At 33.1% G+C, this 19,425-nt stretch overlaps 2 protein-coding genes and 1 long non-coding RNA gene across 21 annotated transcripts in view; 1 reads left to right on the top strand and 2 right to left on the bottom strand.

Annotated features, from left to right (window-relative positions):
* The window catches only part of LOC105687293, a 14,937-nt gene extending 9,144 nt beyond the window's left edge, over window positions 1–5,793 (top strand). For 2 of the 3 annotated variants that reach the window (XR_001103104.3, XR_007278420.1), the window contains one exon: window positions 211–889. This is a non-coding gene — a long non-coding RNA (uncharacterized LOC105687293). Of the gene's footprint in view, window positions 1–210; window positions 3,549–4,334 lie in introns of those variants that run through there. The other variant, XR_007278421.1, reaches the window with a different exon arrangement.
* LOC105687286 overlaps window positions 1–11,996 on the bottom strand; it is a 17,808-nt gene extending 5,812 nt beyond the window's left edge. For 3 of the 11 annotated variants that reach the window (XM_048655231.1, XM_048655233.1, XM_048655234.1), the window contains exons 1-5: window positions 11,855–11,996; window positions 9,908–9,945; window positions 8,782–9,829; window positions 7,574–7,694; window positions 12–285 (exon numbers count right to left, since the gene is read on the bottom strand). In XM_048655231.1, coding sequence (XP_048511188.1) covers window positions 12–285; window positions 7,574–7,658 — 359 coding nt within the window. In that variant the 5' untranslated portion in view covers window positions 7,659–7,694; window positions 8,782–9,829; window positions 9,908–9,945; window positions 11,855–11,996. Of the gene's footprint in view, window positions 1–11; window positions 286–7,573; window positions 7,695–8,454; window positions 8,749–8,781; window positions 9,830–9,907; window positions 9,946–11,854 lie in introns of those variants that run through there. The other 8 variants (XM_048655225.1, XM_048655226.1, XM_048655224.1 and 5 more) reach the window with 8 other exon arrangements.
* Window positions 10,186–19,393, bottom strand: LOC105687289 (MAP kinase-activated protein kinase 2). 7 transcript variants are annotated; one of them, XM_020853077.2, is made up of 10 exons: window positions 18,885–19,393; window positions 17,663–17,772; window positions 15,876–16,245; window positions 13,766–13,905; window positions 13,630–13,694; window positions 13,389–13,496; window positions 13,115–13,213; window positions 12,938–13,013; window positions 12,436–12,646; window positions 11,944–12,353 (listed from the first exon to the last, which is right to left on the bottom strand). In XM_020853077.2, the coding sequence occupies exons 2-10, from the start codon at window positions 17,707–17,709 to the stop codon at window positions 12,111–12,113; spliced, it is 1,359 nt and encodes a 452-aa protein (XP_020708736.1). In that variant the 5' UTR covers window positions 17,710–17,772; window positions 18,885–19,393; the 3' UTR covers window positions 11,944–12,110. The 7 variants fall into 7 exon arrangements, with proteins under 7 accessions (XP_048511204.1, XP_048511205.1, XP_048511206.1 ...); XM_048655244.1 differs by having other exon boundaries at window positions 19,063–19,393; XM_048655246.1 differs by having other exon boundaries at window positions 19,143–19,160.
* Between the last annotated feature and the right edge of the window lie 32 nt (window positions 19,394–19,425).

Genomic DNA, 19,425 nt, shown 5'->3' with positions numbered 1-19,425 from the left:
TTAAAACTCACCTATCGACTAAAAGTACGTTTTGCCCAACTCTTCGTCTACAATATCCCCAAACTGGAATAGAATTGAATGTTATGTTGACCGATGAATACTGCACAGGTTCCCCCATATTCGTAGAACCTTTAGCACCAGTTCCACTGACTTGCATGACGAATTCTCCCTGATATTCGGCCGAGAAATAACATCCCGTCATTATTTCAGGATCTTCGTAAACCTGAGCAGCAACCACCTCCGTCGTTCCCTGCTGCTGCGACGACGCAACTCCGGATGAAAAATCTGAAAACAGAAAGGAAATGAAAATCTTGTTAAAATATCTCTCCGCTCCATTATAGTAACTTGGAATTGATCAAAATATACGGAATCTGTAGAACGAAAAACAGAAAAAATACCGTCAAAAAATGAAGAAAAAAATAACAGTTAAGAGACGAATAATGTCAATGCTGCACATACTTCAAAGATTATTCCCTTTGCATATTCTTTATTGTTATACTGACACACGAGGTTTGTATATATATCTATGTATATCGAGGTATATGGTGGATATATATACAATGTATGGTATCCGTAGGCATCACGTAACTATGTGAAAGGTGTGGCATGACATATACCTATGTGGGATTCAGTAAAGCAAGATCCAAAGCAAGTTTAGTTCTCAGGAACCTGAGACCTCGTGTGTTTTACACATACACATGTACCTATGCGTATATACTTACACGTGCTTTTACAATACTAATGCAAATAAATTTATAGTAGGTAAATAACAAACACACCGTGTAACATACAATTTTCTCTCAAAATCAGTCGCGTTTTTGCAGATTTTTTTGTGAAATCGAAGAAGATAAGATAAGATGATGCGTGATTCGCGGATGGTTTTTTTTTTTTTTTTTTAAAATGTATGCGCGAAGCTAGAAGGGTGTGAACCAAGTTCTTCCAAAAAATTTTCACGCGTAATGCAAATTTACTTTTTAACTTGAATTAATTCAATTCACTAATCAAAACGAAACTGGGAAAAGAAAGTGCGATAGTTTCATTGACAGCTGAGATTCTATGTTTTTTTTTTCTGTTTTTACCGATGGATGAATGAAACGTGATAATCTGTAAATTCCTTATAGTGAAGTTGTAAAATGTAATGAGAATCTGAAAGACGCGAGTCGTCGGGCCCGCGCGGTCTTCACTTTGCGAACTTGACTCGACCACATAAACTCGTTTAAGAAACAGTTTCAAAGGGTTTCTTTTTACTCCGCATTATAATTTCTCGGTTGTATGTGACATATAGATATATAAAGTGTCATCACGTTCCTCCGCAAGTACAAGTGATAAAAAAAGAGAAGAGAAAGAAAGGAAAATATATGCAGATATACATGTATACCTTATATCGTACATACAATGCGGTCAAGAATCAATCGCGGTATAAGTTAAACTGTATTTAATTACTTCCTGCCGCAGACGCTAATACGGTGGCTTAATATTATCGAAAGAAAGCAAAACAAAAGGTTTTTTTGAAAATTAATCTGCGTCATTACGTACGTACGGACGTACGATAATTACCCTTACACATAGGTACGTGACAGATAATTGTTTTGAGAAATGATCTTTTTGAATTCATTGGAAAAAAAAAAAGGAGAAGAGAAAAGGAAACAAAACTTTTCTGAAAAAAACGAAAAAGAGCAACGGAAACGCATTAAATAACTGTGCATATATTATACACACAAGATAAGCTGTCTCCTATCTTTCCAAGTTTGCTCACGTTATTGTATTATACCAGAGCAAACAGCGATTATTCGTTTATAAGACGAACTTAAATTTGTTTCATTTTTTACAAGTTTTCCGTTCACAGTATTTTTACTATAAACGAAATGAAACGAAGAGTCAGAATTTAATTTTTCATCAATGAAATGTTCAATTGGCGAATGCGAGTTTAATTTTCTTTTCGGTTTCGTATTCGAAAAATTATACAAGAACTGAGAGCGAAAAGCGTAATAAAAATTATAGTACAAATACCACGCGCATTTATCGTACCTCGTGGTTTATCGTGTACGAAAAATGATGAAGGAAATATGATACAGGAGAGAAGAAAGAAAAAGAAGATTTAGAAAAAAAAATTTAGGAAATACGAAAAAAAAGATAAAAGAGGAAAAGAAAAAAATTAAATAAAATAAAAAACACAAAGGAAACCGGATGAGCCGATCCAATGAGGCTCGACCGACCCTGCACGTTCATAAAGTGCATGCAAGTGCAGTGTTCAATTCCTGCAGCAGCTATGCAGCTTCAAGGACGATCCAGAAATTTTTTTTTCAAAAATTGTCGCACAGAAAAAAGAAAGAAGAAGTTTAGCGAACTATTGTAAACCAATCGTAAGATTATGAGAAGTAATATCTGTGGTGGAAAGTTAAACTTCTTTTTCATTTAAATTCAAGTTTCCTTCCCATAATCTGAATAAGTGTTTCAGTAGTGGAGCTATTTTTCTAAAAATAATCGCCCCATATCCGGTGGTGCAGGCGTTAAAAAGGAGAAACGAAAAAATGCAAAAGGAAAAAGAAAGAAAAAAAGAGAGAAAATAATAATCACAAAGAAAGAACGAAAGAAGTTTGGAAGCAATCTTCCTCGTACTCAATCACCTTTTACTCTTTAATCTTAATTTTCTTTTCCTTTCTTTCTCGTTTTTATTTTTTATTTTTTGTTCTTCTTCAGAATCTTTACCATTAGGTATACCTATATTGGTCTACACCACAAAATTAGGTCCGATTGAAAAAGCAAATCGACTGCAACCGGCGTCGACTTTACTCTCGAATAGATTTTTTTCAAGTGTTCAACTAACACAGAATCGTATATTCTATAAATAATCTACTATAAGTAGGTATATATGTAAAATATAAATATGTAATCCTTAAAATACTGCAGACGAGCGAATATAAAAAGAACATGCGCGTTTGCTTGTGACCTCACGACTGCAGTCAAACTTTAAAGAATTTTTTCTCTCCTATGAAACTTCATCGCGCAAAATAAAAAAAAAAAAACCAATGACCAAAAATAAACGATATTAAAAAAATAAAATAAAAATCGAACATAGGGTTAATATGTAGAAAAATTATACATGCTTAACAACTGTCGCACATATCGAGTAAGTTTTCGTCAGCTGAACTCAAAAATTTGATACTTATATTCTACTTGCGTTTTATAAAAGGTTTCACTTTTTTGTTGATAACTTTTTTCTTCTTTACTTTACTTCAACTATTGATGTAAAACAATAACGCGAGTTTACTGACACTGTAATTATTATACTATTTTAAACAACCGGTTTATACCTTACAGTACAGTTCACAGTGTATAGTCAGTTGCTCCGCATAGTATGTAATAAACTACATGTACCATAGTTGTTGGTTTCTTGATGTTCATAAACTTGGAACACCGAGTCAAATAATAGTGAGAAGCAAGCATCGTGTAACTACGTACCGTAACAGCACACATTTCTATCTAGATACAGCTGAATCGGTTTAAAATTTATTATCTCGGAAGGATTTTATTTTTACAGCAACGAGGTAAAAATAAAAGAATAAAAAAAAAATTAAATAAAATACATATACCATCAACCGTTATACGTCTAATTATCATCGCGTTTAACCTGATTTTTTTCTCTCTCTCCATTTTATCAATCATTTCACACTCTATATACATAAGTTACATACCAACTGTACACCTTTTCCAATAAAATTAGAAAAAAAAAATGCAAATAAATTATTTTTCATATGCCTACACATACTTTTTCATTTATGTGTAAGAATTGAAGGAATCTATACCTACACATTATGTATAATATCGACAGCCATCTGTTAGACTTTTTTATTTGTGGCTAAAAAATGTTACCGAGGAACACTTTAATTCCTACCCATTGAAATATTTCACCAAATGATATGTTATTTTATGTAAAGCTGTTGAAAATTCATGCATAAATTTTGTTCGTATCTATATACCATAAGGGTTTCCATGTGTAGGCATATACAATTATTTATTTACACCTGGTCTCTCAAATGCTCACGTGTTCCAATATTCTGAATTCTCTTTTTCCTTTTTTGATTTCATTCATTCGTTCGTTCGTTCGCTCGTTCGCTTTCTCTTTCCTCTTTTCTGATCCTTTTATTAATTTTTTTTCCCTTCAACAATTCAGATCAGAAATATGTACAACAGCTGCTACTTCTGCTCCAGCTATACTGCAAAGCTCGAATGTACATTGTTATTATTTTCATCTTTCTTGCATCGTGATTGTCATAATTAGATAATTAGGTAAATTAGGTAATCCTGTTTTCTTTGTTCTTATTTTTTTACAGTTTCAGTTACACGAATATTATACCCATATCCGAAACATATACCGAAGAAATACGTTCGAAAATTGTCCTGCGAAAAAAGGACAAGGATCTATACATTATTTGCGAGTTGCAACGGGAGCAAAAACGCAACTCCAGGAAAACAGGAGCAGCATCAGGACCGTGTAATTCCTCTCTATCGATTACACGTCCTTTAGTCGGGATATAAATTTCCTATACCTATCTGCCCAGGATAGTTTTTGGAGGGGTTCTCTCTGGATTGCTTTTCGAGTCATAAGGAGGGGGATGATTTAGCGATTCCCGAGGGATCCCCTTCGCCCCTATATACGTTATATTGTATAAGGTATGTGTATACATGCAACAGTGCATTGCAGAAATATACGCTACAGTTGCACGGAGATTCCTGTGTACTCACGTTGCAAAAAATACGTCAAATGTAAATTTTGCAATTTCCCTCATTGTTTTTTCAAAGACCTAGTTGTCTTTTTTTCAGTCTTGAATTCTCGCATATGAATCCGATCCCTGCAGAATTGTAACCCCAACGATATTGAATAATTCAAAAGGCATTTAACGGAATTACTTCTTTTTATTTTTGAAAATAAAAAAGTATGGGCGAAATAATGCATTATTGAAGATCGAAAAATGAGGAGGAGAGAGGGAGAAATCCGGGAGGACAAAAGCGGCAACGTCCGTTAAAAAATTTTTAAGTAGACCTTTTTACAGAACGCGAGACCCCCTAGTCCGAAGGAGAGCCCTTAAATTAATCTCAAGGATAAATTCGTGATTCATATTTTGCATGGCTCAAGTATTGGTGGGGGTATATGGGTATTACGTGACGTGAGACGAGTCATTTTTCGTTCTAATCAAAACTAATAATCGGAAGAAAGAAAGAGAGAAAAAAAGGGGCGTTGATAGCACGTATGTGAAGGACGATGTGATGCAGCCGATTACGTTATAGAAAATATATAAGAAAAGTACTTCCTGTAATCAGATACCCATCAGACCCCACACGCTATGCGACGAGACCCACGGGATTAAAGAGCCGCCCATTCTTCTCTCTTTTTTGAAAAAAAATAAATAAATAAATTTCCAAACTCTCCACACATACGTTTCTATTTCTCTCTCTCCTTTTATCGGTTCTAAAGTTGAAAGAAGAAGAAAATCGCATTATTAAAAGAATTTAAACTCATTCCCATCGAATTTTGCGGATGATTTTTGCAACGTACTTTCTCCTTACTTTTCTTTTTTTGTAAAAGAATAATTAATGTGCACCGATCAAGGATTCGAATGTGAGAAGGATCAGACCATCTCCTGCGGGAGCAGATGATGAAGAAATAAAAAAGGGGGAAAAAAATATGGAAAAATGAAAGAAAAAGAAAAAAAGAGAATTTTTTCACCGTGGCACATCTGTCCTTCCGGTGCAGTTCATATGCTGCTACTGCTCCTGCTGCAGCCCCGTATTTTATATACTACATATGTACAACTATATACTCATGTATAAAGATGTGAATAAATTTTTTTTTAATTTCTCAAAAAATCTATATATCTTTTCTTATGAATGAAATCATTCAAGGAATAATGATAATTGTGAAAAGAAAAGGGAAAAAAATCAAAGTCTGCAGGAAAGAAACGAGATAATTAAACGCGTACTGCTTAATTGCATATTGAATATGTATGGAATTATCGGAAAGTCAATGTCGCGTCATTACGGTAGTTAACGTGAATGTGGCATTCGTATAAAAATGTAGAGAAAGATAAAAAAAAATCGAGAGAATTCCTCCTTGACTCAGGTGACTCGGATTTATAACCGCGCGCGTGAGTCAGTCGAATGAATTAAATATATATACATATATATTTTTGTAATGACTCGACCTGCGTTCCCTCTACTATCGTATTTCCCCCGAAACGATTCATTCACCATTATTCATTCATTCTTTCATTGATGTATTTCAGTTCGTTCGTAAAATTTACTACTTTAATTCATCCATTTTATTTATTCACACAAGTCGAATCGAAAATCAGGTACTGTTTGAACAGGTAAACATAATTTCAATGGCTGCAATAAATCACACGTGAGGTAAGAAAAAGAAGAGATAGAAAAAGTAAACTAGAAAAGGAAGTAGGCAGTCGCTAGTTTTTGGGACTGTATGTATGTATTACCTATAGGTGCATAAGATTCGAGAGAGTAGAGAAGACATTGATTTGTATGACGGGGTAGGTATGCAGGTAGAAAATACACCTGAGCATCCCAACACGACGGCGTTTATGCTCCTTTTTTTCATTTTGCTTTTCCTTCCTTTTCTCTTTCTCTTTTCTTCTTTTCTCCGACCTGTGGCGATCGGTACAGTTTGTGTGTTGGACTTCTATGACGCGGGGTAAAAAACGAAAAAGAATCTTAAACACGATGTGGACGAAAAGGTGAGGCGAGATACACGACCCTTCTTTTCCTCCACCTTCTTTCTCTTCTCCTTTCTACATTTATTATTATTATTATTATTATTTAATTTCATTTTAACTTTTTTTTCTCTTTACCTGCTACTAACACGACCGTCTCTAATTTTAGTTATACATATAAAAATCCAAAAGGAGAGACCTGCAGTCTATGGGCCCCCGCGGTCGCCTCCGAATGTTAGGGACAAACTTCCTGTCCCTTACCTCCTCCGACACAGTAGGTATAATAAAACCAACCTGAATTCCGGAGATCAAGTCCTTTCGACCTTTACTTAGCCACCCTCCCTACCAACGCCCACAAAAAGGACAAAGATTTTTCCAAATTCCATTCAGATTTTCAAATATTTTCAAATAAACTAGCTTTGACGAAAAATCACATACCTATTTGCCAAATATCTGGGTATATATCCGAGGAATGTTAGTTTTCCTTGTTAAAAATAGGGATTAATTAAATAATCTATCAATACAAAATATTATCTGGTACACACACATATCCATACATGTATAATTTTGTTCGAGACGATTTTGCAAATTTTTAAAAATAAGATAAAAAGAATGAACAAAATTAATAATAGAATTATAACAAACATTGCACCATTTTCTTTCCTCCAATTTTCCGGTCTCTTATTAATGGTTTTTATTCCCATGCTAGTCGCAGGTTTATGTAAAAATTGTTTGATCAATTTCAGAAGCACCGAATGGGGGAAGTGAGGAGGCAGGAAAATTTGTAAAGAAAAAAAAAGAATTGAATAGAGTTAAAATATATTGTCTAACTCTTATTTTATACTCACTTTGACTGCTGCATATTCCTGTAATTCCAATGCCGAGGAAACAGACAATGAGATGTAGAGTTCTGGTTCCCATGATGATAATCATGACGATGATTACGATGAGATTCCTCTGATGATTAAACTTCGAAGTGGCACAAAAGAAAACAGAAGAAAATTTTATTATAAACTTGAAATTATTTCTTATTAGTTGCAGTTGTGCGATTATATTTTACACAATTTTACTCCATTTTATTTATTTATCAAATATTTTTTTGTTGCAGATAATCATTGAAACTATTTTTTTTTTTTCATAAAGAAAAACAATTACTGCAAAAAATCTCTTCTGCAATTTCACTTGTTATTATGTCATTTTATTATTAGCACGTCACTGTACTGACAATGAGTCATTATTTAGAACGAGATGACGATTAATTAGAAATATCAAATTAATTAAAATAATAATTAATGCAGGTATTGTCTGTAAAATAAATCAAAAAAAATATTCAGATGAATGGATAATTGATCTATTATGATAAAAGAAGGAAACATTAGATTTAAAACAATTGAACGCAGATTGAATTAATTCATCAAAGTTTACGCGAAGATTGTCGACACATTAATTACCCCTCCCCTCTTGGTCTCGCTCGTTCTCCCGCCCCCTTCTAATAGCGACGGTGATGTTATTGAAATCTTTTATTTGCACATTGATAAGACGGAAAAGTAAAAAACGAAAAAAACAAACAATTAATCGGAAGAGGAGGAAAAAAGATTCGTTCATGTAAGACAAAGAATCATCAGATATGACCAGATTTGAAATAATCTAAATTATAGTAATGCCGAATGAAAGTTATGTACGTAGTAATTATTTGAAAAGTAATGATAATAATATTGATAATGTTTACCACGTGATGTATGTTCAATTTGTCGATGTTTATTATTCATTCATTCATTCATTGTTTTTATTTGTTTAATAACGTTCTCTCTCTAATTTCACACATGAAGATAACACTTCCGATTATATCGATAACTAGTGATTAATCAATTAATGATTAATTGATCGTCACACGAATTGTGAAGCGTGTAAAATGTGTACACTAACGAATAGCCGATTATATAGAATTTTGAGAGTCGATAAACGAATGAAATTGAATGAAATGATAATAAAATAAATAAATAAAAATTGGCAAAATAGATAAAGTGAAAAAACTAAAGAAACGGACGCGAGGTACCTGATGAAACTCTCGGGTAAATCTTGGCCAAGATAAAAACACTCGCGCGTGTTCGTTTCGTATTTATAAACCCGATGAGGTCCACCCGCCGCAACAGCCGGAGACCGAATGTGAAGTGAAACTGGGAATTGATGCCTATATGCCATGGGGCTTTGGTTTACCGTGTCGGAGGGGCTGCTGCTGCTTCCTAATGCCTTTGGGCTCTCTTCTCCGACTGCTGGGCGCTGTTCCTCCTTTTCCTCTTCCTCCTCCTCCGCCTCCGACTCGTCCTACTCTTACTATTACTACTCACTTGCAATCAGCTCTCTCTTCGTTCTCCTGGCAACGTTTTTTTAGTTTGGTTGCTTCGTTTCAACTCAAGTTAGTTTCGTTGGTTTGTTTCTCGTCACGCTCTCCTCACACAGGGTTGATATAGGTGTGGGTAAGGCGTCTCTTTTCCGTATCAGCGTCGCAATTCTGAAACTGAAGTCGAAGCTGAAGCTTCGAGCTGATGCTGATCAAAATTCCAAGACACCACGGTGCGTGGATGAAATCAGGGTGCATTCGTTCAACCTTCTTCTTCCTCATCTTTTAGCTCCGCTCCTTTAATTTTATAGTTCCTTTTTTGCTCCTCTTCCTCTTTCACCTGGTGTAAGAGTTTTATTTTTAATTTTCTAGAAATTAGTTACCATCCAAAATTCTGATTGGTTTTGGAATAATTATTCCTCCTCTGTACTTGACCCTGTGGGAAAAACAATAAATGTTAATTTTGCAGGTGAAAAGAAATAAATTGAAATGCCCTTGGAAGACGGGGTGAAAAAAAAATTACGACAAAGGGGTTGAACGATATGTTACATCTCTTTTAAATACCATTACGGTAAGTACCGTAAAAAGTCAGTCTGCCGACCTCGGAGGGGCGGAGGGGTCAAATGGATGAGGTCATAGGCGCCAGGTCGACTTCGCTCCGCCGTCTGGCTTACGCGAGAGGCATGGCGGCGCGTAAAAACAACCAAAAGGACCCGACAATGAATGAGCCAATAAATCCCATGAAACCACGCACATCAATGAACTTGAAAAGGAAGAAAAAAAAATGCCGGGTTCAAAGTAGGGGTAAATTACCCGCCTCCTGGGAACCAACTTTACGTACCCGTATTGCGGGTTGCCTTTTTGTGGGAGGGTGCCATTCTGAAATCGAAATTGAATAAATAAATAAATAGATGAGCAGACAGAATAATACGACAAAGTCTATCTGATTTATATTCAAATATTAGTATTTTATATATCATATTTGATTTCATTAGCGCTAGAAGTTTCATTACAATTTTTTATATTTCTTTTTAAGTCGGGATTGCAAAAAAAAAATAAATAAATAAATCGTACTTAACAGAATAATATTTAATGGGAGTTAATTAATCGAGAAAGAAATTAAGTTGTTAAAACCAAGGGATTTAATGTAAAAATTACTTTTTCGTATACTTTCGGTATAGAACGTTAGTATTTATTTTACATTTGTTCGTTTCGAACATTGTTTCATCAATTATTTATGCGTGATATTTTTTCATCATTTTCCTAGAGAACTCTTTTTCTTTTTGTTCTAGTTTAAACTAGAATCTTACCCTATGTCCAAGCACACGTAACAATTCATTACTATTAAAATGGGAACACCTTTACCCTAAAAAATAATTACGCTTAGGTTCATATCATGTATTATTAATATAGGTATGCATATGTATAATTTACTTTATTCATTTAATTAGAAAGTTGAATTGAACTTTTTCGTTAGACTTTTTCTTTATTTCCCATTATCTAAATATATCTAAAATTGGTTACTAAATGAGCCGATGATACTACTAATTAAAACAATATTAATCGGTAGTTAGCCTCCTCAGTCAAAACAATTATTTATTTTATAAAATATATATTCTATATTTCTATTATGAATTATTATTATATACTGATGGATACCGAACACTGCAATCCTAAACACCACATTTTAGCATGGAAAATAAAATCGCTAAAATTTTGACTCACATTTTTTATAAGGCGCTATTATTGTTATTGTTAAGAACCCTGTATCAGAGTTACAACAAATTTAATATTTGATATAATCTATCTTTCTCTCAACTAACCGTTTATATTTTTAATACTATCGATAACTTGATTTTCCGAAAGTTGGGAAAAAAAAATTAATAAATAAATCAAATGCAGTTCAGGCACTTCTACAACGGCTCGCAAACATTTGTTATTATTCTTATTTTTTGTTTTACTTTGTTCTATTATTGTTCGATCTAGATATCAATTTTATTCAATTATTCATTAATTTTTCGATATAGCACCGTTGTTTAATTTTTATTATTTGTATGAATTTAATGTTACAGTTTTTCTTTCTTCTCTGTTGTATAGCAATACCTAATTAGGCGTGTTTGATAGTTTTTTTTAAATATTTTCTATAATCTCAAAAGAGAACTATATTTATTCTATTTATTGACTGCGGTTATTTTTTTTTAATTTAATGTTTAATTTAAAATTACGTAAAACCAACAAATTTGTCTTATAACCTACGTAATTTGTTCTCATATACTTCTGCGCCTTTGTAATCAAGGCATTTGTATTTTGTTCTTGTTGATGATTTATGTTTTTCTTTCCTATTTTTATATGTATCATTCTTATTCATGCCTCAAACCGAGATACATCACCTCTCATTTATCGTTATTATTATGCAAGTTAATATGATGTGAAGTAGCGTGTTAACTTAATTTGGTTCGAAAAACCAACATCATCATCATTGACCACCTCATTCAAAGGCGAATTAAAACGTCGAATTTTACTCAAATTTAAAAGAACGACGAACCCATTGTTAATCGATCAATAGCACAACGTAATACGATTCGTTACTGTTCCTAATTAATTTTTTACGCCCATCACTGTAATATAAAAACCAGAGTAAATTATTCGATTCAAACTTCGTAGAAACTATTGGTTCGATCAAAGATCGTGGAGTTGGCGTTCTTTTCTTTCTTTTTTTTTTTTTATAAATCATGTAAAAATATCTGGTATAAAATTATCGCGCAGTTAAAGATGCTAACGTAATTACCTCGTGTCAATCCTCGTAGAAGATGATAAACATCATTGCTAAATTATTTATTTGTTCGTTCGTGTTTTGTCCTATCGCTCTTGCTGTTGCTGTTGCTGCTCCTACCGATGCTTGCATCGAGAATCCTTATTCTGCGTAGCAGATGTCAGAATATTATTCTGAGCATAAAAATAGTGTACCTAATAAATCGACGGAGGAAGAAGATAATCCAGCTGGAGTTATCGTCGATATTTCTTCCAACGATAAAAGCGTCCTTCTAGGAAGCTGGGGTAGGGCTTACAGACGGGGGTGTATCGTTGGTGGATTGCTTCGCACGTCTCCTTTTATTTAATAAAGGATTATTCGTGTGATCCAATTGCTTGAGACCAGCGGTGTCGTAATCAACTCTCATCGTAGCCAGTGATCGAGTCATTTCTTCTTGAACTTCAGGCCAGAGTTCCTCACCTTCTCTTAGAACTCTATTAGTGTGAAGCGGAGTCGCTGGTACTTCGGTGTGCTTCTGTTGTTTGCAAAAAAAAAAGGGGAGAAATATGAGCCAAAATTTCAGATAATTATTCAAAAGATATCTGCAAAACTCTCACCGCAATCCATTTGTTTCGCATGACCTGTTCGATGTGCAATCTCTGAGCTGGATCCGTGCACAACATTTCCTTGATGAGGTCTCTGGCATCTTGACTTACATTCGACCATTCAGGTGCGGGAAAGTCGTACTGTCCAAGCCTAATTCTTTTTTTCATACCCGGCGAAATCGCCAATCCATGATTACTGTAAAACGGTGGAAAGCCGCAGAGCCTGTGGGGAGAAAACGTTGATAATAAAAATGAGATTCTCAAGATTGCAGAATCTTTAGGATTATGCAGCTTCTATTTGCAAATAATGCTATGTAAATATTGAGGCGCCAGTGAGGAACTCAGACGTCAGTGGGACATACGTAAGCGTTTCACAATCCAGAGCATCTTGATTAGATATACGTCAAGGTTATTTACCTGCCGTCAGTGTATAAAGAAATTGTAGCTATTTAAACCTGGAATCTTTTTTACAACATGCAGATCGATTGACAAGATTCAAACCAATGATACTTACAATATGTACATTATTACACCGAGTGACCAAATATCGCAGCTTTTGTCATACTTATCCGGTCCCAAGACTTCAGGAGCTGAGAGATAAAAAAAAAAATCAAAATTACAAATTAAGTATTTTAATTATTTAAATTGTGGGACCATTTGTAGCATATGACAAAATTTAACGATGACTTACCGACATAGTAGGGAGTGTAACAAGGAGTTTGTAAAGTGTCTTTTAAATGCGTTTCCTTGGCAAATCCGAAGTCTGTCAGTTTAAGAATTCCTGTGGCATCTGGAAAACATTGAACAATGTACAAATATAGACACTGAACAACAGAGTACATTAAATAAGCGTAAGATGCTTGTTTACTTAAACCGAGCAACTAATTGAATAATAAATACAATTACTATAACGTGATATACGACAATATGAGAATTACTATTTGAATCACACATTTCATACTCACCAGGTTTAGAGTAAAGGAGATTTTCAGGTTTCAGATCCCTATGAGCTATGTCCATGTTGTGAAGATGTTTGACGGCGACGCATATCTCGTACATTATCTGTGCAGCCTCTGGAATGAAATTTTTAAAATTCTGTCACCGTTTCAAGTTCACTATTGAATATTCGATTATTCAATGGTATATTCGTTCAGCGTTCTAGATTTGAATCTTTTTCATTGATCGACTGATATACAATTTATATACCTCTTTCAGTGAAAGCTCCATCCTGTCTGTCTTGTATCCTTTGGAATAATTCACCGCCTTCCATACTGAATCAGAAAAATATTCGAGTTGAATGAAAAAATATTGTGGAGATAAAGAATCAAAAAAATGTTCTCACCATTCCATTACGACGAGTAAACATTTATTACCGCTGTAAGTATTTTCGTATACATCTTTGACTTGTACTATATGACGACAATGAGAAGCTCTCCAATGAAGTTCTACTTCTCTCCTTGCCTTTGTGCAGTCGTGTAAAACCTGCGGAATTTAATTTTGTCTGAATATGCAATGGAACTTAGTTACACCATGTAAGACAGATTAAATAAATTAGATCAATTTTCTAAATTTGAATTGACTCAACGGTTTCTTTTTCTGACGCGAACGCTATCACACAGAATCTTCGGGAACTATTCCTGCGATGCTCCTACTTTTTTTTTTTTTGTTATCTGTTTGGTAGCACTGGCGTCGGAAATGTCAGATTTTGGTAGATGCTCTTTTTTTTCCAAAATGGCGGTTTTGACAGGGGCGTATCGCGGGCTGCACATGATAGGCGCTTGAAAAATCTTATAGGGGCGAATCTGACAAATAATTAAAAAAAACGAAAAAAAATCGGAAAAAATGGGAAAATATTGAAAAAACAATGGGAATCAATCTGTACTGGTGCAACTTTGATTGCATCAGCAAGGGCTGGGAAACATATGATAATTGAGAAATTAATAAAAAAATCTGTGAAAAATCAAAAAAAAAAATTAAAAAGATATTCACATTATGGTATACTTGTGAGTTTGGATATCGGAAAGACGAATCTGATTGCAAGATTAATTTCAAATACGTACAATAATATACCTATGATAATGAGTAACATATGGGTAATATATGACATAATAATTGCAAATAAAAAGAAGTAAAACATACATACATATATACATATGCGCGGAAATGAAATCGCATGACGTCGTGTAAATTATACGTGTTAAACGATCCCATACATTACATTCATATCTACTTTGAAATTGGCGTCATGATTATCATGTACATACATCGCACCGAATGAATCTGTCAACGTTGATAATGATGATGGTCATGATAACAATGATAAAAATAATAACAACTACAACGCGATTTCTTCCACACAGGATAAAACGATTCGTATAGAAGAGACACAAATTATACATATTAGACAATGAATTTTCTTATACTCCTGGTATTCATCACGTGAGGACATCAGTTAATTAACGGCAACAATAATTTAATGACGATTTTAACTAATTACGAATTAAAATCAGTAGCCAGACGGTTTTCGTTGTCTCTATATTTTTTTAAGCTATTTCTATAGTCTGTACATGAATATAATTAGCATTTGTTTGATGAACTTGGCTTGGACCACTTACAGAAGGTGAAGAGAAAATTGTACCGATTCTCAATCATTTATTTGAATTATTTTAGTTACTTATTATCAATCTATTTTTCTCCCACTCTTTTTGCACTAATACCGCAACACCGTGATGCAGCAATTTTCTTTAGAGCGGAACGTTGAGTCATTGTCAAATCAAATTTACATCGGATATCAATCGATATCTGTAAAATCATACGTGGTATAAAATGTATACCATAACTCGCGTACGTGTCACTATGGAATTTCAATTTTTCATGTTCAAAAAGCACATAATAATTACCATGCACAGCGATAATATCGCTTTATACCTAAACCGCATTCGTCACGAGTGATAAAACGCGTTACAAACCGCAATATGAATCGAATAAATCGTCTACAGGAAAAAAAAAAATAGATATTAGAAAAAAAAGATAATTAAATACAAATTAACCAAAACTTTTCATTCATTTTTCAATTTCTCTCTCGTTGATTATAATTATGTTGTTCTTTTCTACCGTGGCCGAGCAAAAACATAGTATGTCTCTTTTAATTTTAAATATAACGTACGATTAAAATGATGAACTGCGTTTCCGTATTTGATAACGATATTTTATACATATATATATACTATGATTATACTATTTTACTTCATTTTTCTGTTCGATTTTTCATTTTTTCCCTCCAAGGTTTCTTATCAGTCAATGTTACGTAACGTGGAATTTATAACTGTACGATGCGATGTGTGAAAAAAATGTTACATATGCTAATTTTTGCAATGAATAAATTATGTTATAATTCTTTTAGTATATATATATATATATATAAATGTGTATTTTTTTAATTTTTTTATTACCTTAAGCGCATATTTCGCTCTGGTCTTTTTGTCGTAACATTGTACAACTTTTCCGTTTATTCCAAGGCCAAGTACGTGATTACTTATTTCGTAGTCATCAACAATTGGTGTTAATTTCGGTAGTCTGGAGGTTTCAGTTTTATTAGGTACGGGATAATCCATGATGGTTTTTCTTTTTGATGCGTTAATTAACTTCTTATTATTATTGTTGCAATTTGATTCAGTTTTTTTTTCTTTGTCTTCCTTATCAGTAGTAGTGGTAGTAGTAGTTGCTGCCGTCAATTTACTTCCTATTATCTCTTCGCTAACACTTTTTTTAATAATTTTTTTCTTTTGCTTTTTTCCCCGTTGTTCACCTTCCTCCGGTTTTCTATAATGATAAAAAAAAGATTACGATAACGCGTATATGATTGAAAAAAAACTCTAGCCGCACGTGAGTATGCCGAATTTTGGAATTTCAGAATTATTTTTTTTCTACGGAAAGGTAGGTAATTATAATGAGGTGCTATAGATTAAAAAATGATTAAAAAAATTCAACGTTAATCCCAAAACTAAAAAAGACTTTCGCAGAATATACATATTTAAATGGATATACGTAGATACATACTATGTCTCTACGTATTTAAGTTTTACAGTGACATTTTTGCTCTCTGCGAAAATTCAATTATGGGATTACCCAGAATTCGTTTAGAGATTAAGTCAGTGTATATTTAATATTTCCACGTACAAAAAGGTGGCTAATTTAAATCCACAGGCGTCACTGTACAACAATTTATGGGTTTCTTTTCCTTTTTATCTAACGATAAAATATTTGTAATTAAAAAAAAATTTAAGGCAAAAAAGAAAATGTCAAATTTCAACGAGCCACCTTGTACCGGAAAAAGTTAACATCCTAGTAATTGGATAAAGAAAAAAATTAAAGAAATAAATAATTATTCAACAATATGTTATATTATACGGAAGCGAGAGAATAGAAGAAATGATTGTTAGTATAATCAAACGATGAAATATTTTTTTGTAGTTCCATTAGTTTGTCAATAATGATGATGGACGAATGGAAAGCGTATCATACTATAATGTAGAAAAAAGCGTATACAACAAACGTAATTTTTTCAAACCCGCGGTTAAATTCTTTGATTATTCATAAAAACGAAAATGAAATTGCGGTACGATTATAAAGTTATTTCTTATTCAGCCATATTGTATAGTGTGTAAAAATGAATGAGAATCGTATCATTCGTGTTAACAAAAGACTGGTAATTATATGACAACAATATACGAACGTTATGAATGCAAATTCAACAATTAGTTCAATGATTACAATTGACTCTTAATTGAACAGTGCTGTGATTTTTCTCTATTTTATATTGCAACCTACAATTATCAAGAATGTTTTTTAATGTATAGTTTTTTGATTTCTTTCCAAGTATACGCAGAATTACATTGCAGATTAAAGATATAGAAAAGCCCAACCCAGAGACAACGGTACAGAAGAAAACAGTGCCAAACTTACAATTAGACGGCATGAAAGCAAAGAAAAAGCATTTTGAAAAAAATTGAAAAAAGTAAGCAAGACGTTTAATTTGTTTAACAACATGTATTTCTCATGTATGTATATCACATCGAAAATGATGATTCCGTATAATTATTCATGATAGTACTTTTTTTCCATTATTATTATTATCGTTATGATTATTGTTATGATTATTCCAATTATCTAGAAACAAATATATATTTTTTTGTAAATCATAAAGAATAAAATCAGAAAAATAATTTTCCAAAGAGACCTCCAAAATTTCCATTTATTTGCCAATGATTTTGGCATTGTCGACATCAATTTTTATTCACTACTATAGTAATTTGTATATTTTTTTTATTATTTTTTCCTCGCCAAAAGCTGTGACAAAAATCATTACACGTGGTTATTTAAATAATGGTTAGTTGACTCTCCCGAATTAAAGGTTTTTTTTAATGAGCAATCAACCTGCAGAACAAAGCCTCAGAAAAATCATCATTAGTCAATTAATATTGAGATAAAACCAGACGAAACTCAGAAAACAAAAGCAAATTTTTGCAATTAAACGGTTTTTTCTTTTTTTAATTTATTATTGCCCGGAAGAAACACAGAAAAATCATCTTAGTCCTCACTCCTCATTTTTGGTTTATGTTAATTTATGTAAAAAAGAAAATCAGTTTTTCAGCCAACGCTTATAATTAGAATAAATAATAATAGGTAATAAAAAATTGAAAGAAAAATAGATGAGGAAGGTTTGTAAGCATGTAGCCAAAAATCAATTCTTTTTTCATGATAAGTTTATCATTACTATTATTATCAATATTATTATCCAGTGATCATAAACGGAAATGAATTTGATAATTTACAGCACTTTTTTTTAATCATTAAATATTTATGGATGGGTAAAAATTCTAGTAGAATTACATGGCTTTATTGGATTTTTTTCTTGCACGCGAATTAGATTAGTCCTATAGAAAATATGGTTTGTTAATTTATCATATGCTTTTTTTTGAATGATTTTTTTGCGTGTCTATTTGTAAGAAGTATTTTCTTCGTTAACAAATGATCTTCAACAATCGTTTGAATTTTGATAAAGAAAAAATAAGACACGAATTGCCGTTGATAATAACGATGATGACGGTGATGATTTAAAACGAAAGGTGTGTCACACCTTTTCAGGTTTTTAAACTCATTGGAAATAAAACGGATCGTTGAACTGGAAGTTTTTTTTGTGTTTTTTTTCAATTAATTAAAAGACTACCGTTGGTTTTTTAAGGTTTAAAGGTTCTAGAATATCGCGAGACGAAAGGGATGGAAAAAAAGTAGAGAAGAAATGGAGAAAAATAGTGACGGAGTGATATTTTCTTTGCTTTCCTATTGTTTTTGTTTTTTTAAATTTCTCTCAGCACTTTACTTTTAGGCATATGATTTTTTGGTGCAGGCTAATTTAATCACAGTAAAATCATCGATGGATTTATAAAAACTATATTTACAGTTTTCACTTAGGTAGGTTGGTCGATTTGCGGTCGACCGTTAGGAGAAATAAGCGAATCTTTAAATGACGGAAAAGAAATTTTGTTTCACGAGATTTGATTTTTGCGACGCGATTCGTGCGGGGGAGTCGGTTGTTGGTATGTTGAAACTATTTCTTGTTGTTAAGAAATACGTTACGTATTTGATATACACAGGTATATATTGGAAATTGAATTTATTTCCGATATCACCAATGCAGATACATTTCACACACTCACTTCGGTGTTAACATCGAACAACACGAAGCCAACGCGAACAGTTCTCGACTTCGACTGAAACTTGGCTAGAAAATATTTCCCCTCTCAATTCCTCTTTCCCCTACCGCATTCTTATTCTCTTACTCTTTCGCTCGCTGTTGACTTGGACGATTCTACGAACTAATGAGGTTAGAAAAGGACAAAGGATGCCCGTTTTCGTAACAGCGCCTCTGCAGGCAACATTCAGATGTGACTCATTTTTATCTTTTTTGTCTTACATTATTTTTTTTTCCTGTATCTCTCA

Source organism: Athalia rosae, chromosome 5 (genome assembly GCF_917208135.1).
Source record: "Athalia rosae chromosome 5, iyAthRosa1.1, whole genome shotgun sequence".
Lineage (NCBI taxonomy): Eukaryota > Metazoa > Arthropoda > Insecta > Hymenoptera > Athaliidae > Athalia > Athalia rosae.
The sequence above is the reverse complement of the archived record's forward strand: the minus strand, read 5'-3'. Positions and strand labels throughout refer to the sequence as shown.